General features: G+C 53.8%; 2 protein-coding genes across 5 annotated transcripts in view; one reads left to right on the top strand and one right to left on the bottom strand.

The window, feature by feature from the left end:
* LOC144499961 (arfaptin-2-like) overlaps nt 1–6,922 on the bottom strand; it is a 107,314-nt gene extending 100,392 nt beyond the window's left edge. For 2 of the 4 annotated variants that reach the window (XM_078222692.1, XM_078222696.1), the window contains exon 1: nt 6,682–6,922. The gene's annotated coding sequence lies outside the window, so the exon portion shown is untranslated. The remainder of the gene's footprint in view (nt 1–6,681) is intronic. The other 2 variants (XM_078222694.1, XM_078222693.1) reach the window with 2 other exon arrangements.
* Nucleotides 6,923–6,958: 36 nt separating this feature from the next.
* Nucleotides 6,959–26,758, top strand: timm10b (translocase of inner mitochondrial membrane 10 homolog B (yeast)). Its single transcript, XM_078222888.1, has 3 exons — nt 6,959–7,012; nt 7,103–7,198; nt 24,984–26,758. Exons 1-3 carry the CDS (start codon nt 6,986–6,988, stop codon nt 25,260–25,262), a joined length of 402 nt encoding a protein of 133 aa, XP_078079014.1. The 5' UTR covers nt 6,959–6,985; the 3' UTR covers nt 25,263–26,758.
* Nucleotides 26,759–27,665: the final 907 nt, after the last annotated feature.

The raw sequence follows: 27,665 nt of genomic DNA, 5'->3' as shown, positions 1-27,665 counted from the left end.
TTCTTTTTAACCAACAAAGAAACTTTTTTGGTGCACCACGGTTCCCTAGCCCTACCAATTCCTCCTTGCCTGACAGGGACATACCTATCACAGACTCGCAGTAGCTGCTCCTTGAAAAAACTCCACATGTCGGACGTTCCCAGTCCCTGTAATCTCCTAGTCCAACCTATGTTTCCTAATTCTCTCCTAATAGCCTCATAATTACCCTTCCCCCAGCTAAAACCACTGGCCCGAGGTTCATGCCTATCCCTTTCCATCACTAAGGTGAACGTAACCGAATTGTGGTCACTATCACCAAAATGCACACCAACTTCCAAGTCTAGCACCTGGTCTGGCTCATTTCCCAGCACCAGATCCAATATAGCCTCACCTCTAGTTGGCCTGTCTACATACTGAGTCAAAAAACCTTCCTGCACGCTTTGAACAAAAACTGACCCCTCTAACGAGCTAGAGCTATAACAATTCCAGTCAATATTAGTCAAGTTAAAATCCCCCATAACAATTGCCCTATTACTATCACTCCTAAGCAGGATTGACTCCGCAATCCTTTCCTCAACCTCTCTAGAACTTTTAGGAGGTCTATAAAAGACTCCCAACAGGGTGACCTCTCCTCTCCTATTTCTAATCTCCGCCCATACTACCTCAACAGATAAGTCCTCATCAAACCTCCTCTCTGACACTGTGATACAATCTCTGACCAATAATGCTACCCCTCCCCCTCTTCTACCTCCTTCCCTACTTCGACTAAAACATTTGAACCCCGGGACCTGCAGCATCCATTCCTGCCCCTGCTCTATCCATGTCTCTGAAATAGCCACAACATCGAAGCCCCAGGTACTGATCCACGCTGCAAGTTCACCCACTTTATTGCGAATACTCCTGGCATTGAAGTATACACATTTCAAACCCTGCTCCACCCCACCTCTGCAATGCCGTGCATTGCAGTCCCCATCCATGCATCCCTCACTTTCAGCCCCACTACTCAGGATCCCTCCCCCCCCCCGAATCAGTTTAAACCTCCCTGCATGGCCTTAGCAAATTTACCCCCCAGGATATTGGTCCCCTTCTGATTAAGGTGTAGACCATCCTTCTCATAGAGGTCACACCTTCCCCAGTACGAGCCCCAATTGCTTAAGTACCTGAACCCCTCCCTCCTGCACCATCCCCTCAGCCATGAATTCAAACCTTCCCTCTCCCTATTCCTCTCTAAACTATCCCGTGGTACAGGCAAGAGTCCAGAGATAACCACTCTGTCAGTCCTGGCCTTTAGTTTCCACCCCAACTCCATAAATGATCTGTCCCACTCTCACACCAGCCTCACGCATCCACTGCAGCTCATCAGCAACCTCTCTCTCACCCCCTCTTTCTGTTGTCCTCCACCTTGCCCTCTAGGAGAATTCTCGGTAGCTTTAGAGCTCTGAATGGCTGAAATGTGACACTCTCTTTTCTGGATGTCACTTTTTACAGTTTACTTTGCTCTTGCAACTTTAAACACCTTTTCATTTGTCTTCTAGTCTGTATAAGAAATTTTTAGCATAATGCCTCACTCTGTCTCTATTTTCTACCGCAGATCTGGATTTATTATCCAGGTTTCTGAGTGACAGGAAAGTGGACAGAATGTAGCAGCTTAGGAGATTTTTTCCTAAGACCATAAGACATAGGAGCAGAATGAGGCCATTTGGCCCATCGACTCTGCTCTGCCATTCAATCATGGCTGATATTTTTCTCATCCTCATTCTCCTGCCTTTTCCCCATAACCCCCAATCCCCTTATTAATCAAGAACCTATCTATCTGTCTTAAAGACACTCAATGACCTGGCCTCCACAGCCTTCTGCAGCAAAGAGTTCCACAGATTCACCAGTCTCTGGCTGAAGAAATTCCTCCTCATCTCTGTTTTAAAGGATTGTCCCTTTAGTCTGAGGTTGTGCCCTCTGGTTCTAGTTTTTCCTACTAGTAGAAACATCCTCTCCACGTCCACTCTAACCATGCCTCGCAGTATCCTGTAAGTTTCAATAAGATCCCCCCTCATCCTTCTAAACTCCAACGAGTACAGACCCAGAGTCCTCAACCGTTCCTCATACGATAAGCTCTTCATTCCAGGGATCATTCTTGTAAATCTCCTCTGGACCCTTTCCAAGGCCAGCACATCCTTCCTTAGGTATGGGGCCCAAAACTGCTCACAATACTCCAAATGGGGTCTGACCAGAGCCTTATACAGCCTCAGAAGTACATCCCTGCTCTTGTATTCTAGCCCTCTCAACATGAACGCTAACATTGCATTTGCCTTCTAACTGCCGACTGAACCTACACATTAACCTTAAGAGAATCTTGAACAAGGACTCCCAAGTCTCTTTGTGTTTCTGATTTCCTAAGCATTTCCCCATTTAGAAAATAGTCTATACCTCCATTCCTCCTTCCAAAGTGCATAACCTCACACTTTTCCACATTGTATTCCATCTACCACTTCTTTGCCCACTCTCCTAACCTGTCCAAGTCCTTCTGCAGCCCCCCTGCTTCCTCAATACTACCTGTCCCTCTACATATCTTTGTATCATCTGCAAACTTAGCAACAGTGCCTTCAGTTCCTTCCTTCAAATCGTTAATGTACATTGTGAAAAGTTGTGGTCCCAGCACTGACCCCTGAAGCACACAACTAGTCACTGGCTGCCAACCTGAAAAAGACCCCTTTATCCCCACTCTCTGCCTTCTGCCAATCAGCCAATCCTCTATCCATGCCAGGATCATACCCTTAACACCACGGGCACTTAACTTATTTAACAGTCTCCTATGTGGCACCTTGTCAAAGACCTTCTGGAAAGGCCTGCTTGTTAGAAGTTTGCGTTTTCTTGTTGTTAACACAGCCTTTAACTTTACAAAACTATCAGCTATCTCTACCTTTCTACATCTGCCATCTTCCCGTTATCATACATCCTAAATAGGTAAACCTGTTCAAGTGTGACACCCTCCTCACTCTGCTTCCTCATGTCTTCTAACTACCATTGTTTTGGTCTAGTCAGAATCGTAAAGCGCAGAAAAGGCCCTTCAGCCCATCGAGTCCACACCCACAATAACTACCACTGAAGCCGCTATTCCCATTTTCCAGCACTTGTCCCATATCCTTGAATGTTATGATATTTCAACTGTTCATTCAAAACTTTTTAAAAGTCTCCACTGTCTTCCCAGGCAGCGCATTCCAGATTCCCACCACCCTGAGTGAAAACATTTTTTCTCAAATCCTCTGAATCTCCACCCCCACCCTAAAGCTCTGCCCCCTCATAATTGACCCCACAAGGGGAACAGCTGCTCCCTACTCACCCTGTCCATTCCCCTCAATCTTACACACCTCAATCATGTCCCCACTCAGCCTCCTCTGCTCTGAAGAAAACAATCCAAGCCTATCCAGTCTCTCCTTATAGCTCAAACGCTCCATCCCAGGCAACATCCTGGTGAATCTCCTCTGTACCCCCTCGAGTGCAATCACATCCTTCCTATAGTGAGGTGACCAGAACTGCACACAGTATTCCTCCTTGTTCTTATACTCTATGCCACGACTGATAAAAGCAAGTGTCCCATTTACCTTCCTTAGCTATCCTACTCATCTGCTCTGCCACCTTCAGGGATCTGTGAATAATTACCCCAAGGTCCCTCTGAGCTTCCCGGTGTCCTAACATTCATTAATACCCCTCTGCCTTGTTTCTTCTTCCAAAGTGCATCACCTCACACTTATCAGGGTTTAATACCATCTGCCACAGCTCTGCCCATCTGACCAGCCCATCTATATCGTCTTGTAACCTACGACCACCTTCTTCACTATTAACCACCCGACCAATCTTGGTGCCATCTGCAAACTTGTTACCTTTCCCCCCACATTTAATCTGTATCATTTATGTATATAACAAACAGTAAGGGTCCCAGCACTGAACCTTATGGTGCGCCACTGGACACTGGGCTCCAGTCACTCAAACATCCTTCTACCAACATTTTTTGCGACTATTACTATTTGGACTCATTCCCGCCACGTTTCCATGTGCTTTAACCTTCTCAGTCTCCCATGTCTATCAGGCACATTTTGATCTACAATATTTCACTAATCTGATTCTGCAGATAGCTCCGTATCATCAACCGAGTTCGCCACCAGAACAGACCATGCCAACCTTGCCAGTGACACCTCCAGCACAAACATCACAGCCACCATTGCAAGCTTTCAGGGACACTCGGCAAGTGCACTCCCTGCTCAAACAGACCAATAGCTTCAGTTAACGGACACCAGCATGTCTCAGACCCGGCTTCCTCAATAATCAACACCCCCCCCCCACCCCCCCATCCCCCTCGCCACCCCCCCATCCCCCTCGCCACCCCCCCATACCCCTCGCCACCCTCCGATCCCCCTCGCCACCCCCCCAATTCCTCTCGCCACCCCCCCAATCCCCTCGCCGCCCCCCCAATCCCCCTCGCCGCCCCCCCCAATCCCCCTCGCCGCCCCCCCCAATCCCCCTCGCCGCCGCCCCCCAATCCCCCTCGCCGCCGCCCCCCCAATCCCCCTCGCCGCCGCCCCCCCCAATCCCCTCGCCGCCGCCCCCCCCAATCCCCCTCGTCGCCGCCGCCCCCCCAATCCCCCTCGTCGCCGCCGCCCCCAATCCCCCTCGTCGCCGCCCCCCCCAATCCCCCTCGTCGCCGCCCCCCCCCAATCCCCCTCGCCAACCCCCCCAATCCCCCTCGCCGACGCCCCCAATCCCCCTCGCCGACGCCCCCAATTCCCCTCGCCAACGCCCCCAATTCCCCTCGCCAACGCCCCCAACCCCCTCGCCACCCCCCCAATCCCCCTCGCCACCCCCCCAATCCCCCTCGCCACCCCCCCCAAACCCCTCGCCACCCCCCCCAATCCCCCTCGCCACCCCCCCAATCCCCCTCGCCACCCCCCCAATCCCCCTCGCCACCCCCCCCAATCCCCCTCGCCACCCCCCCCCAATCCCCCTCACCGCCACCCCCCCAATCCCCCTCACCACCACCCCCCCAATCCCCCTCGCCACCACCCCAATCCCCCTCGCCACCCCCACAATCCCCTCACCACCACCCCCCCCAATCCCCCTCACCACCACCCCCAATCCCCCTCACCACCACCCCCCCCAATCACACCTCACACCCCCCAATCACCCTCACCACCACCCCCCCCCAATCACCCTCACCACCCCCCCCAATCCCCCTCACCACCACCCCCCCCAATCCCCCTCACCACCACCCCCCCCAATCCCCTCACCACCACCCCCCCAATCCCCTCACCACCACCCCCCCCAATCCCCTCACCACCACCCCCCCCCCAATCCCCCTCACCACCAACCCCCCAATCCCCCTCACCACCACCCCCCCCCAATCCCCCTCACCACCAACCCCCCCCCCAATCCCCCTCACCACCACCCCCCCCCAATCCCCCTCACCACCACCGCCCCCCCCCAATCCCCCTCACCACCACCCCCCCCCAATCCCCCTCACCACCCCCCCCCCCCCAATCCCCTCACCACCACCCCCCCCCCCAATCCCCCTCACCACCACCACCCCCCCCAATCCCCCTCCACCACCCCAATCCTCACCACCCCCCCCCCCCAATCCCCCTCACCACCACCCCCCCCAATCCCCCTCCACCACCACCCCCCCCCCCAATCCCCTCACCACCACCCCCATCCTCCCCCCCCCAATCCCCCTCACCACCACCCCCCCCCCCAATCCCCCTCACCACCACCCATCCCCTCACCACCACCCCCCCCCAATCCCCCTCACCACCACCCCCCCCCCAATCCCCCTCACCACCACCCCCCCCCCCCAATCCCCCTCACCACCACCCCCCCCCCCAATCCCCCTCACCACCCCCCCCCCCAATCCCCCTCACACCACCCCCCCCCCCAATCCCCCTCACCACCACCCCCCCCCCCCAATCCCCCTCACCACCACCCCCCCCCCCCCCCCAATCCCCCTCACCACCACCCCCCCCCCCCCAATCCCCCTCACCACCCCCCCCCCCCCCCCAATCCCCCTCACCACCCCCCCCCCCCCAATCCCCCTCACACCACCCCCCCCCCAATCCCCCTCCACCACCCCCCCCCCAATCCCCTCACCACCACCCCCCCCCAATCCCCCTCACCACCACCCCCCCCCCCCAATCCCCCTCACCACCACCCCCCCCCCAACCCCTCACCACCACCCCCCCCCCAATCCCCCTCACCACCAGCCCCCCCCCAATCCCCCTCACCACCACCCCCCCCCCCAATCCCCCTCACCACCACCCCCCCCCCCCAATCCCCCTCACCACCACCCCCCCCCCCCAATCCCCCTCACCACCACCCCCCCCCCCCAATCCCCCTCACCACCACCCCCCCCCATCCCTCACCACCACCCCCCCCCCAATCCCCCTCACCACCACCCCCCCCCCAATCCCCTCACCACCACCCCCCCCCCAATCCCCTCACCACCACCCCCCCCCCCAATCCCCCTCACCACCAGCCCCCCCCCCAATCCCCCTCACCACCACCCCCCCCACCCAATCCCCCTCACCACCACCCCCCCCCCCAATCCCCCTCACCACCACCCCCCCCCCCCAATCCCCCTCACCACCACCCCCCCCCCCAATCCCCCTCACCACCACCACCCCTCCCCAGTGAGCACACCCACACAGCCCCCCCTCTTACCGGCCGCTGTCCGGAGCGGTGGATCCGGGTCAGTGCCGCTGTCCGGGGCGCTGGGGCCGGGGTCAGTGCCGCTGTCCGGGGCGCTGGGGCCGGGTCAGTGCCGCTGTCCGGGGCGCTGGGGCCGGGTCAGTGCCGCTGTCCGGGGCGCTGGGGCCGGGTCAGTGCCGCTGTCCGGGGCGCTGGGGCCGGTCACTCTCTCCCGTGTACCTCTCCGGGCCCCGGAGCCGAACCGGCCGCCGCCAGGAAGTGACGCTTGAATTGACCGGGTCACCGGAAACGGCGGGTGAAAGGTCAAGGGGACAAGATGGCGGAGCCCAGAGAGATCCGGAATGTGAGAGAAGTTTCCAGAGACTGAGAGTTCTCTAACCCCCCCCCGCCCCGGCATGGCGCCGCACTAACCCCCCCTCTCTGTGTGTTTCAGCTCCGGGACTTCCTGCTGGTTTACAACAAGATGACGGAGAGCTGCTTCAACAAGTGTGTCACCAACATCAACTACCGCAACACCACCCGCACCGAAGTGAGCCCGCCCGCCCCCTGGGCCAGCCCCGCCCCCTGGGCCCAGCCCCGCCCCGCCCCTCCCGCCCCTCCCCCTGGGCCCCGCCCCGCCCCTCAGAGCCCCGCCCCCTGAAAGCTCCGACCCCCGGGCCAGGCCCGCCCCCTGAGAGCTCTGCCCCGCCCACTGGAGAGAGCCCCAAGAGAGAGCCCCGCCCCCAGATCCAGCCCTGCCCCCCTGAGAGCCCCGCCCCTGAGAGCCCCGCCCCCAGACCAGCCTGCCCCCTGAGAGCCCCGCCCCCCAGATCCAGCCCACACCCAGAGAGAGCGCCGCCTCCTGAGACAGAGCCCGCCCCCTGAGAGAGCCCTGCCCCGAGCGAACCCCACCCCATGAGAGCCCTGCCCCCTGAGAGAGCCCCGCCCCCTGAGAAAGCCCCACCCTGAGTGAGAGCTCCGCCCCCTGAGTGAGCCCCGCCCTCTGAGAGGAGCCCCGCCCCCTGAGAGAGAGCCCCCAAGAGCCCCGTCCCCTGAGGGAGCCCTGCCCCTGAGAGAGAGCCCCGCCCCCCTGAGAGAGCCCCGCCCAGAGAGAGCCCTGCCGAGCGAACCCCGCCCCAGAGAGCCCCGCCCCCTGAGAAAGCCCCACCCCCTGATAAAGCCCCGCCCTTGAGTGAGAGCCCCGCCCCCTGAGGGAGCCCCACCCCCTGAGGGCCCCACCCCCTGAGGGAGCCTCACCCCCTGATAGTGCCCCGCCCCTTGAGAGAACCCCGCCCCCTGAGAGAGCCCCATCCCCTGAGAGATCCCGCCCCCTGAGAGAGCCCCACCCCCTGAGAGAGCCCCACCCCCTGAGAGAGCCCCACCCCCTGAGAGAGCCCCACCCCCTGAGAGAGCCCCACCCCCTGAGAGATCCCGCCCCCTGAGAGAGCCCCACCCCCTGAGAGAGCCCCGCCCCCTGACAGAGCCCCACCCCTGAGAACAAAGAAAAGCTACAGCACAAACAGGCCCTTCGGCCCACAAGTTGCGCCGAACTTGTCCCTACCTCCTAGGCTTACCTATAACCCTCTATCTTAGTAACTTCCATGAACTTATTCAATAGTCTCTTAAAAAACCCTATCGATTCCACCTCCACCACCACTACCGGCAGTCGATTCCACTCACCCACCACCCTCTGAATGAAAAACTTACCCTAACATCTCCTCTGTACCTACTCCACAGCACCCTAAACCTGTGTCCTCTTGTGGCAACCATTTCAGCCCTGGGTAAAAGCCTCTGAGAATCCACTCTATCAATACCTCTCAACATCTTATACACCTCTATCAGGTCACCTCTCATCCTTCGGCTCTCCAAGGAGAAAAGACCGAGCTCCCTCAACCTATCCTCATAAGGCATGCTACCCAATCCAGGCAACATCCTTGTAAATCTCCTCTGCACCCTTTCTATGTTCTCCACATCCTTTCTGTAATGAGGCGACCAGAACTGGGCACAGTACTCCAGGTGGGGTCTGACCAGGGTCCTATACAGCTGCAGCATTATCTCCCGATTTCTAAACTCAATTCCTCTATTGATGAAGGTCAGTACTCCATACGCCTTCTTAACCACAGCCTCTACCTGCGACGCCGCTTTGAGCGTCCTATGAACCCGGACCCCAACATCCTTCTGATCTTCCACTGTCAAGCGTCTTACACTTAATATTATATTCTTTCATCCTATTCGACCTGCCAAAATGAACCACCACACACTTATCTGGGTTGAAGTCCATCTGCCACTTCTCCGCCCAGTCTTGCATCTTATCTATGTCTGGTTGCAACTGCTGACATCTCTCTACACTATCCACAACACCTCCAACCTTCTTATCATCACGAGAGAGAGAGACCCGCTCCCTGATAGAAAGCCCCGCCCCCCGGATCCAGCCACACCCCCTGAGAGAGAGCCCCGCCCCCCGGATCCAGCCCCGCCCCCTGAGAGAGAGCCCCGACCCCGGATCCAGCCCCGCCCCCTGAGGGAGAGCCCCGCCCCTGAGAGTGAGCCCCACTCCCTGAGAGCCCCACCCCCTGAGAGGCAGCCCCGACCACGGATCCAGCCCCACCCCTGAGAGAGAGCCCCCCCCCCCCCCGATCCAGCCCCACCCTTGAGGGAGAGCCCCCCCCCCCGGGTTCAGCCCCGCCCCCGGATCCAGCCCCACCCGCTGAGAGCCCCGTCCCCCCCCGCCCCGATTCAGCCCCACCCCCTGGTCCAGCCCTGCCCCCCGATCCAGCCCTGCCCCGCCAGGATCCAGCCCCGCCCCCTGGATCCAGCCCCACCCCCTGGATCCAGCCCCACCCCCCCCAGATCCAGTCCAGCCCCGCCCCCTGAGAGAGCCCCGCCCCCGAATCCAGCCGCACCCCCCAGATCCAGCCCCCCCCGGATCCAGCCCCACCCCCCGGATCCAAACCCGCCCCCTGAGAGTGAGCCCCCCCTGGATCCAGCCCCGCCCCCCAGATCCAGCTTACCCCCCCGGATCCAGCCCTTCCCCCTGAGAGTGAGCGCAGCCCCCCAGATCCACCACCACCTCCCTGGATCAAGCCCCACCCCCTGAGAGAGCCCCATCCCATGGATTCAGGCCCACCCCCAGGACCCAGCCCCGCCCCCCAGATCTAGCCCCACCCTCCAAATCTAGCCCCTCCTCCCAGATCCACCCCTGCCCCCCGAATCGAGCCCCACTCCCTGAGAGCCTAGCTCCCCAGATCCAGCCCCACCCCCTGAGAGAGAGCCCCGCCCCCAGATCCAGCACCGTCACCTGGATCCAGCCCCACCCCCCGGACCCAGCCCCGCCCCCACAGATCCAGCCCTGCCCCTCCCCTGGATCCAGCCCCGCCCCCACAGATCCAGCCCTGCCCCTCCCCTGGACCCAGCCCCGCCCCCACAGATCCAGCCCTGCCCCTCCCCTGGATCCAGCCCTGCGCCCCGGACCAGCCCCACGTCCCGGATCATCCAGCACCCCCCCCGAGAGCCGCGCCAACTGGGAGAGATCCTCAGACCCAACTCCGTCTCCTGAGAGCCCCACCCCCTGGGAGAGAGACCCAGACCCAACCCCGCCTCCTGAGAGCCCCACCCACTGGGAGCCCCACCCCTCCCTCAGTCCCGGACCCAGCCCTGCCCGTGAAACACTGAAACATAGAAGATAGGAGCAGGAGGAGGCCATTCGGCCCTTCGAGCCTGCTCCCCCATTCATCACCATCATGGCTGATCATTCAACTCAATAGCCTAATCCTGCTTTCTCCCCATAACCTTTGATCCCATTCGCCCCAAGTGCTCTATCCAGCCGCCTCTTGAATACATTCAATGTTTTGGCATCAACTACTTCCTGTGGTAATGAATTCCACAGGCTCACCACTCTTTGGGTGAAGAAATGTCTCCTCATCTCCGTCCTAAATGGTCTACCCTGAATCCTCAGACTGTGACCCCTGGTTCCGGACTCACCCACCATCGGGAACATCCTCCCTGCATCTTCCCTGTCTCGTCCTGTTAGAATTTTATAAGTCTCTATGAGATCCCCCCTCATTCATCTGAACTCCAGCAAAAACAATCCTAACCTAGTCAATCTCTCCTCATACTTCAGTCCTGCCATCCCCGGAATCAGCCTGGTAAACCTTCGCTGCACTCCCTCGAGAGCAAGAACATCCTTCCTCAGAAAAGGAGACCAAACCTGCACACAATACTCTCGGTGTGGCCTCACCAAGGCCCTGTATATTTGCAACAACACATCCCTGCTCCTGTACTCGAAACCTCTCACAATGAAGGCCAACATACCATTTGCCTTCTTTACCGCCTGCTGCACCTGCATGTTTACCTTCAGTGACTGGTGCACAAGGACACCCAGGTCCCTCTGCACACTCCCCTCTCCCAATTTACAGCCATCAGGTAGTAATCTGCCGCCTTGTTTTTGTTTCCAAAGTGAATAACCTCACATTTATCCAAATTATACTGCATCTGCCATTGATTAGCCCACTCACCCAACCTGTCCAGATCATTCTGAAGGATCTCTGCATCCTCGTCACAGTTCACTCTCCCACTCAACTTGCTATCATCGGCAAACTTTGAGATGTTACATTTTGTTCCCTCATCCAAATCATTAATATATATTGTGAATAGCTGGGGTCCCAGCACCGATCCCTGTGGCACCCCACGAGTTACTGCCTGCCAATTTGAAAAGCACCCATTAATTTCTACTCTTTGTTTCCTCTCTGCCAACCAGTTTTCTATCCATCTCAATGCACTTCCCCCAATCCCATGCGCTTTAATCTTGCACGATAATCTCTTGTGCAGGACTTTGTCAAACGCTTTCTGAAAGTCCAAATATATCACATCGACTGGTTCCCCCTTGTCAACTCTACTAGTTACATCTTCAAACAATTCCAACAGATTTGTCAAGCATGATTTCCCCTTCATAAATCCATGCTGACTCTGTCTGATCCTGCCACTGCTTTCTAAATGCTCTGCTATAAAGTCCTTGATAATGGATTCGAGAATTTTCCCCACGACCGATGTTACATTTACTGGTCTATAATTCCCTGTTTTCCCTTTACCTCCCTTTTTGAATATTGGAGTGACATTCGCGACCCTCCAATCTGCAGGGACTGTTCCAGAGTCTATAGAATCCTGGAAGATGACCACCAATGCATCCACTATTTCTAGAGCCACTTCCTTCAGTATTCTGGGATGTAGATTATCAGGCCCTGGGGATTTATCTGCCTTCAACCCCATCAATTTTTCCAGCACCATTTCTCTACTAATATTGATCTCCCTCAGTTCTTCACCCTCATTAACCCTTGCATTCTCCAATGTTTCTGGTACCTGATTTGTGTCCTCTCTTGTGAAGACAGAACGAAAGTATGTATTCAGTTGCTCGGCCATTTCTTTGTCCCCTATTACACATTCCCCCGTTTCTGTCTGTAGGGGACCTACATTTGTCTTCACCGACCTCTTCATCTTCATGTATCTATAGAAACTCTTAGTGTCAGTCGTTATGTTCCCTGTCAGCTTACTTTCGTACTGTATTTTCCCCTTCTTAATCAATCCCTTGGTCCTTCTTTGCTGAATTCTAAACTGCTCCCAATCCTCAGACCTATTATTTTTCTTGGCCAATCTGTGTGCTTCTTCCTCAGATCGGATACTCTCTCTAATTTCCTTTGTAAGCCATGGATTGGTCCTTTTACCCATTTTGCTTTTGTGCCAGACAGGAATAAACAGTTGCTGCAGTTCCCCCAAGTGTTCCTTGAATGTTTGACATTGTCTATCTACTGTCATCCCTTTAAGTAACTCTCTGAAAACCAATTCAAACAATTCATACATCAATCTGAGTCCCGTAACCCCCACCGCACTGAAAACCAATCATGGAAACATAGAACGACCTGCTTATCATGGGGCACAGTCTGATCGATGGCAGCACTGATGGTCCAGCTATGGAGGTCAGACTGCCTGGGAGATGGTTATAGAGTCAACTGTACAGAAAGGATGGGTTACACCTCAACTGGAAGGGAGCAAATATCCTGGCTGGGAGTTTTGCTAGAGTGTTTCGGCAGGATTTAAACTAGTGTGGCAGGGGGGTGGGGAACAAAACAGGAGGTCAGTAAATACTGAGGCTGGGGTTGAGCTGGGGGCCAGGGCAAGGCTAGCTAAGAAGAGGAGCACTCTGGAGGAGGAGGACCTGACTGGGCCTGGAGGTCTGGAGTGCATCTGCTTCAATGCGAGGAGTGTAACGGGTAAAACAGACGAACTTAGGGCCTTAATGCTTATGCGGAATTTGGATGTGGTTGCGGTGACAGAAACTTGGTTAAAAGAAGGACAGGACTGGCAGCTGAATATTCCGGGGTATAAGTGTTTTAGGCGAGACAGAGGAGGGGCTATAAAAAAAGGTGGGGGAGTAGCGATATTAGTTAAGGAGCATATTACCGCGGTGCAGAGGGTAGACAACTTAGAGGGGTCATGTACTGAGTCGCTGTGGGTGGAACTCAGAAACAGGAAGGGTGCAGTCACTATGCTGGGGGTGTACAACAGACCACCCAACAGCCCACGGGAAGTGGAGGAAAGGATATGTCAGGAGATTCTGGATAGGTGCAGAAAACATAGGGTTGTTGTAGTGGGGGACTTGAATTTCCCTGGCACAGACTGGAAAGTGCTTAGAGCTGGGGGTCCGGACGGGGAGGAATTTGTAAAATGCGTACTGGAAGGTTCTTTGGAACAGTATGTAGATAGCCCGACTAGAGAGGGGGCTATACTGGACCTAGTTCTGGGAAATGAGCCCGGTCAGGTCATCAAAGTTTTGGTTGGGGAACATGTGGCAAATAGTGACCACAACTCTGTTAACTTTAGGATAGTAATGGACAAGGATGAGTGCTGTCCTACGGGCAGGGTGCTAAATTGGGGGAAGGCTGACTATAGCCGGATTAGGCAGGAATTGGTGGATGTTGATTGGGAGAGGATGTTCGAGGGTAAGTCCGCGTCTGGCATGTGGGAGTCTTTTAAGGAACTATTGATAAGGCTGCAGGATAGGCATGTGCCTGTAAAAAGGAAAGGTAGGATTCGAGAGCCGTGGATAACCAGGGAAATTGAGGATCTGATTAAAATGAAAAGGGAGGCGTACGTTAAGTCCAGGCAACTGAAAACAGATGGAGCTCTGGAGGAATACAGAGAGAGTAGGAAATAACTCAAACGGGGAGTTAGAAGGGCAAAAAGAGGTCACGAGATGTTCTTGGCAGGCAGGATTAAGGAGAATCCTAAGGCATTCTATTCATACGTTCGGAACAAAAGAGTTGTCAGGGAGAAAATCGGACCTCTCAGGGACAAAGGAGGGGAATTATGCTTAGAACCCAAGGGAATAGTGGAGATCCTAAATGAATACTTTGCATCGGTATTCACGAAGGAGAGGGGCGTGTTAACCGGGAGTGTCTCGGAGGGAGGTGTTGACCCGTTAGAGAAAATCCCCATTACAAGAGAGGAAGTGTTAGGTTTTTTAGGGAACATTAAAACTGACAAAGCCCCAGGGCCATCTATCCTCGACTGCTCAGGGAGACGAGAGATGAAATTGCTGGGCCTCTGACGGAAATCTTTGTCGCTTCTTTGGACACGGGTGAGGTCCCTGAGGATTGGAGGATAGCGAATGTGGTCCCGTTGTTTAAGAAGGGTAGCAGGGATAACCCAGGAAATTATAGGCCGGTGAGCTTGACGTCCGTGGTAGGGAAGTTGTTGGAGAGGATTCTTAGAGACAGGATGTATGTGCATTTAGAACGGAACAATCTCATTAGTGACAGACAGCATGGTTTTGTAAGAGGGAGGTCGTGCCTTACAAATTTGGTGGAGTTTTTTGAGGAAGTGACAAAAACGGTTGATGAAGGAAGGGCCGTGGATGTCGTCGATATGGATTTCAGTAAGGCATTTGACAAAGTCCCACATGGCAGGTTGGTTAAGAAGGTTAAGGCTCATGGAATACAAGGAGAAGTGGCTAGATGGGTGGAGAACTGGCTTGGCCATAGGAGACAGAGGGTAGTGGTCGAAGGGTCTTTTTCCGGCTGGAGGTCTGTGACCAGTGGTGTTCCGCAGGGCTCTGTACTGGGACCTCTGCTATTTGTGATATATATAAATGATTTGGAAGAAGGTGTAACTGGTGTAATCAGCAAGTTTGCGGATGACACGAAGATGGCTGGAATTGCGGATAGCGAAGAGCATTGTCGGGCAATACAGCAGGATATAGATAGGCTGGAAAATTGGGCGGAGAGGTGGCAGATGGAGTTTAATCCGGATAAATGCGAAGTGATGCATTTTGGAAGAAATAATGTAGGGAGGAGTTATACAATAAATGGCAGAGTCATCAGGAGTATAGAAACACAGAGGGACCTAGGTGTGCAAGTCCACAAATCCTTGAAGGTGGCAACACAGGTGGAGAAGGTGGTGAAGAAGGCATATGGTATGCTTGCCTTTATAGGACGGGGTATAGAGTATAAAAGCTGGAGTCTGATGATGCAGCTGTATAGAACGCTGGTTCGGCCACATTTGGAGTACTGCGTCCAGTTCTGGTCGCCGCACTACCAGAAGGACGTGGAGGCATTGGAGAGAGTGCAGAGAAGGTTTACCAGGATGTTGCCTGGTGTGGAGGGTCTTAGCTATGAGGAGAGATTGGGTAAACTGGGCTTGTTCTCCCTGGAAAGACGGAGAATGAGGGGAGACCTAATAGAGATGTACAAGATTATGAAGGGGATAGATAGGATGAACGGTGGGAAGCTTTTTCCCAGATCAGAAGTGACGATCACGAGGGGTCACGGGCTCAAGGTGAGAGGGGCGAAGCATAACTCAGATATCAGAGGGATGTTTTTTACACAGAGGGTGGTGGGGGCCTGGAATGCGCTGCCAAGTAGGGTGGTGGAGGCAGGCACGCTGACATCGTTTAAAACTTACCTGGATAGTCACATGAGCAGCCTGGGAATGGAGGGATACAAACGATTGGTCTAGTTGGACCAAGGAGCGGCACAGGCTTGGAGGGCCGAAGGGCCTGTTTCCTGTGCTGTACTGTTCTTTGTTCTTTGAGTCATAAAGGTTTACAGCATGGAAACAGGCCTTCGGCCCAACATGTCCATGCCGTCCCTTTTTTAACCCCTAATCTAGTCCCAATTTCCCAATTGCCCACGTTTGGCCCATATACCTCTTTCCCAATCTTACCCATGTACCGTCGAAACGCTTTTTAAACGACAAAATTGTATCCACCTCTACTACTACCTCTGGCAGCTTGTTCCAGACACTCACCACCCTCTGTATGAAAGAAAATTGCCCCTCTGGACACTTTTGTATCGCTCCCCTGTCACCTTAAACCTATGCCCTCTAGTTTTAGACTCCCCTACCTTTGGGGAAAGATATTGACTATCCAGCTGACCTATGCTCCTCATTATATTATAGACCTCCCTAAGATTACCCCTCAGCCTCCTACGCTCCAGAGAAAAAAGTCCCAGTCTATTCAGCCTCTCCTTATAACTCAATCCATCAAGTCCCGGTAGCATCCTAGTAAATCATTTTGCGCTCTAATAGTTTAATAATATCCTTTCTATAAGGGTGACCAGAACTATACACAGTATTCCAAGTGTGGCCTTACCAATGTCTTGTACAACTTCAACAAGACGTCCCAACTCCTGTATTCAATGTTCTGACCAATGAAACCAAGCACGCCGAATGCCTTCTTCACCACTCTGTCCACCTGTGACTCCACTTTCAAGGAGCTATGAACTGTACCCCTAGATCTCTTTGTTCTGTAACTCTCCCCAACACCCTACCATTAACTGAGTAAGTCCTGCCCTCGTTCGATTGACCAAAATGCCTCACCTCGCGTTTGTCTAAATTAAACTCTATCTACCATTCGTCAGCCCACTGGCCCAATTGATCACGATCCCATTGCAGTCGGAGATAACTTCCTTCACTGTCCACTATGCCACCAATCTTGGTGTCATCTGCAAACTTACTAACCATGCCTCCTATATTCTCTTAGAATCTTAGAAACCCTACAGCACAGAAAGAGGCCATTTGGCCCATCGAGTCCAAATCCAAATTCTCATCCAAATCATTAATATAAATGACAAATAACAGTGAGCCCAGCACTGATCCCTGAGGCACACCGCTGGTCACAGGCCTCCAGTTTGAAAAACAACCCTCTACAACCACCCTCTGGCTTCTGTCAAGACAGTAAGAAGTTTAACAACACCAGGTTAAAGTCCAACAGGTTTATTTGGTAGCAAAAGCCACACAAGCTTTCGGAGCTGCAAGCCCCTTCTTCAGCCACTCACCTGAAGAAGGGGCTTGCAGCTCCGAAAGCTTGTGTGGCTTTTGCTACCAAATAAACCTGTTGGACTTTAACCTGGTGTTGTTAAACTTCTTACTGTGTTTACCCCAGTCCAACGCCAGCATCTCCACATCATTCTGTCAAGACGCCAATTTTGTATCCATTTAGATACCTCACCCTGGATCCCGTGAGATTTAACTTTATGCAACAACCTACCATGCAGTACCTTGTCAAAGGTCTTGCTAAAGTCCATGTAGACAACATCAACTGCACTGCCCTCATCTACCTTCTTGGTTACCCCTTCAGAAAACTCAATCAAATTTGTGATACATGATTTTCCACTCACAAAGCCATGCTGACTGTCCCTAATCAGTCCTTGCATCTCTAAATGCCTGTAGATCCTGTCTCTCAAAATACCTTCTAACAACTTATCCATCACAGATGTGAGGCTCACTGGCCTGTAGTTCCCAGGCTTTTCCCTGCAGTCCTTTTTAAACAAAGGCACAGCATTTTTGCAACCCTCCAATCTTCAGGCACCTCACCTGTGACCATTGATGATTCAAATATCTCGGCTAGAGGACCTGCAATTTCCTCCCTAGCCTCCCACAACGTCCTGGAATATATCTCATCAGGTCCTGGGGATTTATCTACCTTGATGCGCTTTAAGACTTCCAGCACCTCCTTCTCTGTAATATGTACACTCCTCAAGACATCACTATTTATTTCCCCAAGTTCCCTAACATCCATGCTTTTCTCAATAGTAAATACTGATGAGAAATATTCATTTAGGATCTCACCCATCCCTTGTGGATCCGCACATAGATTATCTTGTTGATCCTTAAGAGACCCTACTCTCTCCCTTGTTACTCTTTTGCCCTTTACGTATTTGTAGAAGCTCCCTTCAAACTCCAAGTTTTGCCCCCTCTCTAGTCGGGCCATCCACATACTGAATGAGAAATTCCTCCTGAATACACTCAACAAATTTCTCTCCCTCTTTAATCTGTCTCATTCTCGGGTGAGGCAAGTGGCAGCAGCACTTTTACTGCTTTGGAGTAACTCTGCTCTTTCCTGTGATGCATTGGATAAAAATAAGAACTGTTTTCTCCCTGCCACCAAGACATTGCTATTTAATTCGCTCCCCTCTTTTCCTCCCTTCCTGAAGGTGTTGCCACTGATCACAGGCAGACAGTTTCAGTTCCCATTCAAATTTCTCAGAGTTTGAAATGGAGAGAATCATAGAATCATAGAAACCCTACAGTGCAGAAGGAGGCCATTCAGCCCATCGAGTCTGCACCGACCACAATCCCACCCAGGCCCTACCCCCACATATTTACCCGCTAATCCCTCTAACCTACGCATCCCAGGACTCTAAGGGGCAATTTTTTTTTTAACCTGGCCAATCATCCTAACCCGCACATCTTTGGACTGTGGGAGGAAACCGGAGCACCCGGAGGAAACCCACGCAGACACGAGGAGAATGTGCAAACTCCACACAGACAGTGACCCAAGCCGGGAATCAAACCCAGGTGCTAACCACTGTGCTACCGTGCCACCCAAAAGAGGATACGGATCACACTGAGATTGGGCCAATGAGTAAAATTCTGACCTCCAGCACTCACAATGAGGTCACGTCATGAGATGGGCAAAGAGCCTGGTTCCGTGCTGTACGTCTCTCTGAGTCTATAACTGCACAAGCCCAGCTTTAGCAGCTATCCACCATAATCATCAATGATTTGGCTTAGGGAACCAAATGTAATGTTTCCAAGTTTGCTGATCACACAAAACCCGGTGGAATGTCAGAGGTGAGGAGGATATTAAGAGGCTTCAAGGTGATTTAGACAAGTTGAGTGAGTGGAAAACTACATGACAGATGCAGTACAATATGGATAAATGTGAAGTTATCAACCTCAGACAGAGAAACAGAATGGCAGAGTATTATTTAAATGGTGATAAATTGGGAAATGCAGATGTACAGAGGGATCTGGGTGTCCTTGTACACCAGCCACTGAAAGCAAGCGCACAGCTACAGCAAGCGATTAGAATGGCAAATGGTATGTTGGCCTTGATTGCAAGAGGATTTGAGTTCAGGAGTAAGGATGTTTCACTGTAGCTGTACAGAGCCTTGATGAGACCACACCTGGAGTATTGGGCACAGTTTTCATCTCCATTTCCTGGGGTGACAGGATTGTCGTGTGAGGAGAGATTGGGTCAACTGGGCCTTTATTCACTGGAATTTAGAAGAATGCGAGGGGATCTCATTAAAATGTATAAAATTCTGACAGGCTGGGCAGACTGGATGCAGGGGTGTTGTTTCCTCTGGCTGGGGGGGGTCGAGAACAAGGGGGTCACAGCCTCAGGATAAACTGATGCCTCACAGCGCCAGGGACCTGGGTTCGATTCCCGGCTTGGGTCACTGTCTGAGTGGAGTCTGCACATTCTGCCCGTGTCTGCGTGGGTTTCCTCCGGGTGCTCCAGTTTCCTCCCACAGTCCAAAGATGTGCAGGTTAGGTGCATTGGCCGTGCTAAATTGCCCCTTAGTCTCTCAAGATATGTAGGTTAGGGGGATTAGCAGGGTAAATACGTGGGGTTACGGGGATAGGGTCTGGCTAACATGCTCTGTCAAAGAGTCAGTGCAGACTCAGTGGGCTGAATAGCCTCCTTCTGCACTGTAGGATTCTATGATCCTATGAACTGGTCTCTCTCTTGCTTCTAGCAGAGTTGAGTTTAGTTGTTTAGTGCTCTGTGACCTGTCTGCAACTACCTCTGGGTTCCAGCTAAAACTACTGAACAAAGAAAGCTTTTTGCTTTACCTTACAAGGGTCCCTAGTTGCTAAGCTACTATATTTGCCTTTCATGCCACAGCTCTCAAAACACAATAGAATCCCAACTGGAACTGAAACTAACTCCCACACACATACAAACATCTTTGTCCAAAAGAACATAAGAACCAGGAGCAGGAGTAGGCCATCTGGCCCCTCGAGCCTGCCCCGCCATTCAATAAGATCATGGCTGATCTTTTTGTGGACTCAGCTCCACTTACCCGCCCGCTCACCATAACCCTTAATTCCTTTACTGTTCAAAAATTTATCTATCCTTGCCTTAAAAAATTCAATGAGGTAGCCTCAACTGCTTCACTGGGCAGGGAATTCCACAGATTCACAACCCTTTGTGTGAAGAAGTTCCTCCTCAACTCAGTCCTAAATCTGCTTCCCCTTATTTTGAGTCTATGCCCCCTAGTTCTAGTTTCACCCGCCAGTGGAAACAACTTCCCTGCTTCTATCTTATCTATTCCCTTCATAATCTGTTTTCTTTCCTCATTCTAAGATCTCTCCTCATTCTTCTGAATTCCAATGAGTATAGCCCCAGTCTACTCAGTCTCTCCTCATAAGCCAACCCTCTCAACTCCGGAATCAACCTCGTGATCTCCTCTGCACCTCCTCCAGTACCAGTATATCCTTTCTCAAGTAAGGAGACCAAAACTGTACACAGTACTCCAGGTGTGGCCTCACCAGCACCTTATACAGCTGCAACATAACCTCGCTGTTTTTAAACTCCATCCCTCCAGTAATGAAGGACAAAATTCCATTTGCCTTCTTAATTACCTGCTGCACCTGCAACCAACTCCTTGAGATTCTTGCACAAGGACACCCAGGTCCCTCTGCACAGCAGCATGCTGCAATTGTTTACCATTTAAATAATAGTCCATTTTGCTGTTATTCCTACCAAAATGGATGACCTCACATTTACCAACATTGTACTCCATCTGCCAGACCCTCGCCCACTCACTTAGACTATCTATATCCCTTTGCAGACTTTCAGCATCCTCTGCACACTTTGCTCTTCCACCCATCTTAGTGTCATCTGTGAATTTTGACACACTACACTTGGTCCCCAACTCCAAATCATCTGTGTAAATCGTAAACAATTGCGGTCCCAACACTGATCCCTGAGGCACACCACTCGTCACTGATCGCCAACCAGAAAAACACCCATTTACCCCACTCTTTGCTTTCTGTTAGTTAATCCTCTATCCATGCTAATACATTACCCGTAACATCGTGCACCTTTGTCTTGTCCAGCATGGATCCATACTATAGATCCCTTTCCAGGCACAGACACATGAAATTAAACCGACCTAAAATTGGACCTTATTTCTAATGATTACCCAAATATAAACCCCAGAAAACTACTTTTGGTTTTCTCACAGGTCTGCGCTTGAAGTGCCATAACCTACACGGCTCCAGTCCAAGAACTGGAGTGCAGCACTCCCTCAGTACTGACCCTCTGACAGTGCGGCACTCCCTCAGCACTGACCCTCTGACAGTGCGGCACTCCCTCAGTACTGCCCCTCTGACAGTGCGGCACTCCCTCAGCACTGACCCTCTGACAGTGCGGCACTCCCTCAGTACTGACCCTCTGACAGTGTGGCACTCCCTCAGTACTGACCCTCTGACAGTGCGGCACTCCCTCAGTACTGACCCTCTGACAGTGCACCACTCCCTCAGTACAGCCCCTCTGACAGTGCGGCACTCCCTCAGTACTGACCCTCTGACAGTGTGGCACTCCCTCAGTACTGACCCTCTGACAGTGCGGCACTCCCTCAGTACTGACCCTCTGACAGTGCACCACTCCCTCAGTACTGACCCTCTGACAGTGCGGCACCCCCTCAGCACTGATCCTCTGACAGTGCGGCACTCCCTCAGAACTGAGCCTCCGACAGTGCGGCACTCCCTCAGTACTGACCCTCTGACAGTGCGGCACTCCCTCAGTACTGACCCTCTGACAGTGCGGGACTCCCTCAGTACTGACCCTCTGACAGTGCGGCGCTCCCTCAGTACTGACCCTCTGACAGTGCGGCTCCCCCTCAGCACTGATCCTCTGACAGTGCGGCACTCCCACAGTACTGACCCTCTGATAGTGCAGCACTCCCTCAGCACTGACCCTCTGACAGTGCGGCACTCCCTCAGTACTGACCCTCAGACAGTGCGGTACTTCCTCAGTACTGACCCTCTGATAGTGCAGCACTCCCTCAGCACTGACCCTCTGACAGTGCGGCACTCCCTCAGTACTGACCCTCAGACAGTGCGGTACTTCCTCAGTACTGACCCTCTGATAGTGCAGCACTCCCTCAGCACTGACCCTCTGACAATGCAGCACTCCCTCAGCACTGACACTCTGACAGTGCGGCACTCCCTCAGTACTGACCCTCTGACAGTGCGGTACTCCCTCAGTACTGACCCTCTGACAGTGTGGCACTCCCTCAGTACTGACCCTCTGACAGTGCGGCACTCCCTCAGTACTGACCCTCTGACAGTGCACCACTCCCTCAGTACTGACCCTCTGAGAGTGCGGCACCCCCTCAGCACTGATCCTCTGACAGTGCGGCACTCCCTCAGAACTGAGCCTCCGACAGTGCGGCACTCCCTCAGTACTGACCCTCTGACAGTGCGGCACTCCCTCAGTACAGCCCCTCTGACAGTGCGGGACTCCCTCAGTACTGACCCTCTGACAGTGTGGCACTCCCTCAGTACTGACCCTCTGACAGTGCGGCACTCCCTCAGTACTGACCCTCTGACAGTGCACCACTCCCTCAGTACTGACCCTCTGACAGTGCGGCACCCCCTCAGCACTGATCCTCTGACAGTGCGGCACTCCCTCAGAACTGAGCCTCCGACAGTGCGGCACTCCCTCAGTACTGACCCTCTGACAGTGCGGCACTCCCTCAGTACTGACCCTCTGACAGTGCGGGACTCCCTCAGTACTGACCCTCTGACAGTGCGGCGCTCCCTCAGTACTGACCCTCTGACAGTGCGGCTCCCCCTCAGCACTGATCCTCTGACAGTGCGGCACTCCCACAGTACTGACCCTCTGATAGTGCAGCACTCCCTCAGCACTGACCCTCTGACAGTGCGGCACTCCCTCAGTACTGACCCTCAGACAGTGCGGTACTTCCTCAGTACTGACCCTCTGATAGTGCAGCACTCCCTCAGCACTGACCCTCTGACAGTGCGGCACTCCCTCAGTACTGACCCTCAGACAGTGCGGTACTTCCTCAGTACTGACCCTCTGATAGTGCAGCACTCCCTCAGCACTGACCCTCTGACAATGCAGCACTCCCTCAGCACTGACACTCTGACAGTGCGGCACTCCCTCAGTACTGACCCTCTGACAGTGCGGCACTCCCTCAGTACTGACCCTCTGACAGTGCGGTACTCCCTCAGTACTGACCCTCTGACAGTGTGGCACTCCCTCAGTACTGACCCTCTGACAGTGCGGCACTCCCTCAGTACTGACCCTCTGACAGTGCACCACTCCCTCAGTACTGACCCTCTGACAGTGCGGCACCCCCTCAGCACTGATCCTCTGACAGTGCGGCACTCCCTCAGAACTGAGCCTCCGACAGTGCGGCACTCCCTCAGTACTGACCCTCTGACAGTGCGGCACTCCCTCAGTACTGACCCTCTGACAGTGCGGGACTCCCTCAGTACTGACCCTCTGACAGTGCGGCGCTCCCTCAGTACTGACCCTCTGACAGTGCGGCACCCCCTCAGCACTGACCCTCTGACAGTGCGGCACTCCCTCAGTACTGACCCTCTGACAGTGCGGCACTCCCTCAGTACTGACCCTCTGACAGTGTGGCACTCCCTCAGTACTGACCCTCTGACAGTGCACCACTCCCTCAGTACTGACCCTCTGACAGTGCGGCGCTCCCTCAGTACTGACCCTCTGACAGTGCGGCACCCCCTCAGCACTGACCCTCTGACAGTGCGGCACTCCCTCAGTACTGACCCTCTGACAGTGCGGCACTCCCTCAGTACTGACCCTCTGACAGTGCGGCACTCCCTCAGTACTGACCCTCTGACAGTGCGGGACTCCCTCAGTACTGACCCTCTGACAGTGCGGCGCTCCCTCAGTACTGACCCTCTGACAGTGCGGCACCCCCTCAGCACTGACCCTCTGACAGTGCGGCACTCCCTCAGTACTGACCCTCTGACAGTGCGGCACTCCCTCAGTACTGACCCTCTGACAGTGCGGCACTCCCTCAGTACTGACCCTCTGACAGTGCGGGACTCCCTCAGTACTGACCCTCTGACAGTGCGGCACTCCCTCAGTACTGACCCTCTGACAGTGCGGCACCCCCTCAGCACTGACCCTCTGACAGTGCGGCACTCCCTCAGCACTGACCCTCTGACAGTGCGGCACTCCCTCAGTACTGACCCTCTGACAGTGCGGCACTCCCTCAGTACTGACCCTCTGACAGTGTGGCACTCCCTCAGTACTGACCCTCCGACAGTGCGGCACTCCCTCAGTACTGACCCTCTGACAGTGTGGCACTCCCTCAGTACTGACCCTCTGACAGTGTGGCACTCCCTCAGTACTGACCCTCTGACAGTGTGGCACTCCCTCAGTACTGACCCTCTGACAGTGCGGCACTCCCTCAGTACTGACCCTCTGACAGTGCAGCACTCCCTCAGTACTGACCCTCTGACAGTGCGGCACTCCCTCAGTACTGACCCTCTGACAGTGCGGCACTCCCTCAGTACTGACCCTCTGACAGTGCGGCACTCCCTCAGTACTGACCCTCTGACAGTGCGGCACTCCCTCAGTACTGACCCTCTGACAGTGCGGCACTCCCTCAGTACTGACCCTCTGACAGTGCGGCACTCCCCCAGTACTGACCCTCTGACAGTGCGGCACTCCCTCAGCACTGACCCTCTGACAGTGCAGCACTCCCTCAGTACTGTCCCTCTGACAGTGCGGCACTCCCTCAGTACTGACCCTCTGACAGTGCGGCACTCCCTCAGTACTGACCCTCTGACAGTGCGGCACTCCCTCAGTACTGACCCTCTGACAGTGCGGCACTCCCTCAGTACTGACCCTCTGACAGTGCAGCACTCCCCCAGTACTGACCCTCTGACAGTGCGGCACTCCCTCAGAACTGAGCCTCAATAACAGGGTGTGTTTGTTGTGGAATGTGCATTAATATCTGTTTCCTCTCTTTCTGCGTCTCTAGGAGAATTGTGTTAATAATTGTGCGGGGAAATTGATCCACACTAACCACCGCTTAATGAGTGCCTATGTCCAGCTGATGCCCACGATCGTACAGAGGCGTGTCTCCGAGTACGAGGCGAAAGCTGCTGAGATTGCGCAGAAACCCAGTGTGACGCTGGCTGCAGCATTGGAGGGTGAGAGTGAGGCTGCTGACCGAGTGCCGGGAGAGCTGGACAATTCCATTACCATCGATCCCCTGGCTCAGACCAACAGCAGCCCAGCTGACCAGAGTGAATTGTGATTTGTAGTTTCACCCTGCAGTAACTCCCACTGTGAGGCAGGCCCGCTGTCAACGCCAGCTCCGCTTGTCTCCCGTCCATACGTACTGTACCCCCCCACCACTATCTACCCTCACCACTATCCCCCCCTCCCCCACAATCTCCCGACACCACAATCTCCCTCCCCCACAATCCCCCTCTCCAACTTTCCCCCTTTCCCCACAATCCCCCCATCCCCCTCCCGCACTGTCCCCCCTCCCGCACTATTCACCCTCCCGCACTGTCCCCCCTCCCGCACTGTCCCCCCTCACGCACTGTCCCCCCTCCCGCACTGTCCCCCCTCCCGCACTATCCCCCCTCCCGCACTGTCCCCCCTCCCGCACTATCCCCCCTCCCACACTATCCCCCCACCGCACTATCCCCCCTACCCACCATCCCACCGCCCCCACTATTCCCCCCACGATTTCCCCTCCCCTCTATCCCCCCTACCCGACCATCCCTCCGTTATCCCCCCTCCCCCACTATCCCCCCCCCCCCCACTATACCCCCTCCTCCACTATCCCTCCCCCACTGTCCCCCCCCCCACTATCCCCCCTTCCCCCACTATCCCTGTCCCACCTCCCCCGCCCCCCAGTGGCAGCACCACAGGCTGTATCAATGTGAATGGGACGGCCTGACCCTCATTCCTGACTATCCGAAAAGCCACTGTGGTGCTTTCAGCACATTCCAGCCCATCCCCGGGACTTTGCGAAGACAGTTTGGAGTTGTGTTAACGAGGCCAGAGGCACAGATTAACAACAGGCTGCGGTGTCGGGACATATAGAGCCTGAAGACAGCAGGTGGCTCTCAGCGTGGCTTCCAGAGCCTGGCCCGGGATGTAAACTGCAGCCCAGACTGAGCAGAAGAACCAGACCGATTCACACTGCCTTCAACTGGCAGCTCCCGAGAACTGTGACAGCTTCAACCAGATAGGGAGCTGACGAGAAACTGAATTAAAGTCTCATTGACAGTGCTTCCGAGCTCCGAATAACTGAGTTAAGTTACAGGTGGGGCGTTGTTCTGTAACAGGACTGAATTCAACTCTGAGGCGAAGATAAACCACTTGCAGACAACATTAGACTTCAGAATGGTTATTTTTCTTTAGCTAAACTGTTCATAATTCTGTTGTGTATCGTCCAACCCCACCCATGAATTGTACCTCCCCCATTCAGTGTGTCTACACCTAAAAGATCATGTTGGGAATGGAGAATGTGTGTCTCACTGTGAGATAGACACACCGTGAGGGACTGCATCACACTCGTGTCTAACACTGGATATGGACTTTGCTTTAACATGTCTGTCCTCCCAGTATATTTGCAACTGAACCACCAATGGTTTGGGGCAGTTTGAAGATGCTGGGGTCCCCCAGTTTCCATTTTGGGGTTGTCTTTCAGTGAACTTGCTGTTATGATTCCTGTGGAGACTGGCAACTTTTAAAAAGAGGTTAATTTCCCAATTGACCAACAAAAATAAACCACTCAACAACATTTCATTTTCAGATTTTTACTGCAGGAAAGAAACTAAAGTCAACAAAGATCAAAAATTGATTAACAGACAACTAATAGACCAAACTGAGGAATAGGTACTTCCACATAACTAACTATACAGGGCGGTGCGGTGGCACAGTGGTTAGCACTGCTGCCTCACAGCGCCAAGGACCCAGGTTCAATTCCCAGCTTGGCTCACTGTCTGTGTGGAGTTTGCACGCTCTCCCCGTGTCTGCGTGGGTTTCCTCCGGGTGCTTCAGTTTCCTCCCACAGATCGAAAGACGTGCTGGTTAGGTGCATTGTCCCGAACATATGGCGACTAGGGGAATTTCACAGTAACTTCATTGCAGTGTTCATGTAAGCCTTACTTGTGACTAATACATTAACTTTAATTTTAACTTTGTAGTTTCTTGGACAGAAGCAGGAGCCATACCAAGCTGTGATACAACCAGAAAAATGTTTTCTATGGTGCATCTGTAAAATTTACACAAGAACATTGGAACTAGGGGCAGGAGATACCATCCAGCCCCTCGAGCCTGCTCCGCCATTCAATAAGATCATGGCTGATGTTTTCATGGACTCAGCTCCACTTACCCGCCCACTCACCATAACCCTTAATTCCTTTACTGTTCAAAAATTTATCTATCCTTGCCTTAAAAACATTCAATGAGGTAACCTCAACTGCTTCACTGGGCAGAGAATGCCACAGATTCACAATCCTTTGTATGAAGAAGCTCCTCCTCAACTCAGTCCTAAATCTGCTCCCCCTTATTTTGAAGCCATGCCCCCTAGTTCTAGTTTCACCCGCCAATGGAAACAACTTCCCTGCTTCTATCTTATCTATTCCCTTCATAATCTTATATGTTTCTATAAGATCTCCCCTCATTCTTCTGAATTCCA

The sequence above is a fragment of the Mustelus asterias genome, chromosome 10 (genome assembly GCF_964213995.1).
Source record: "Mustelus asterias chromosome 10, sMusAst1.hap1.1, whole genome shotgun sequence".
NCBI lineage: Eukaryota > Metazoa > Chordata > Chondrichthyes > Carcharhiniformes > Triakidae > Mustelus > Mustelus asterias.
Note: the sequence above shows the minus strand (reverse complement) of the source record. Positions and strands in the feature narration are given on the sequence as shown.

Excerpts from the sequence above, each read along its gene's own strand:
- timm10b (XM_078222888.1), top strand. The coding sequence starts at position 6,986 with ATGGCGGAGCCCAGAGAGATCCGGAAT. Across the intron at positions 7,013-7,102 it reads AGCCCAGAGAGATCCGGAAT|CTCCGGGACTTCCTGCTGGT; the intron begins GTGAGAGAAGTT and ends TGTGTGTTTCAG. Across the intron at positions 7,199-24,983 it reads GCAACACCACCCGCACCGAA|GAGAATTGTGTTAATAATTG; the intron begins GTGAGCCCGCCC and ends CTGCGTCTCTAG.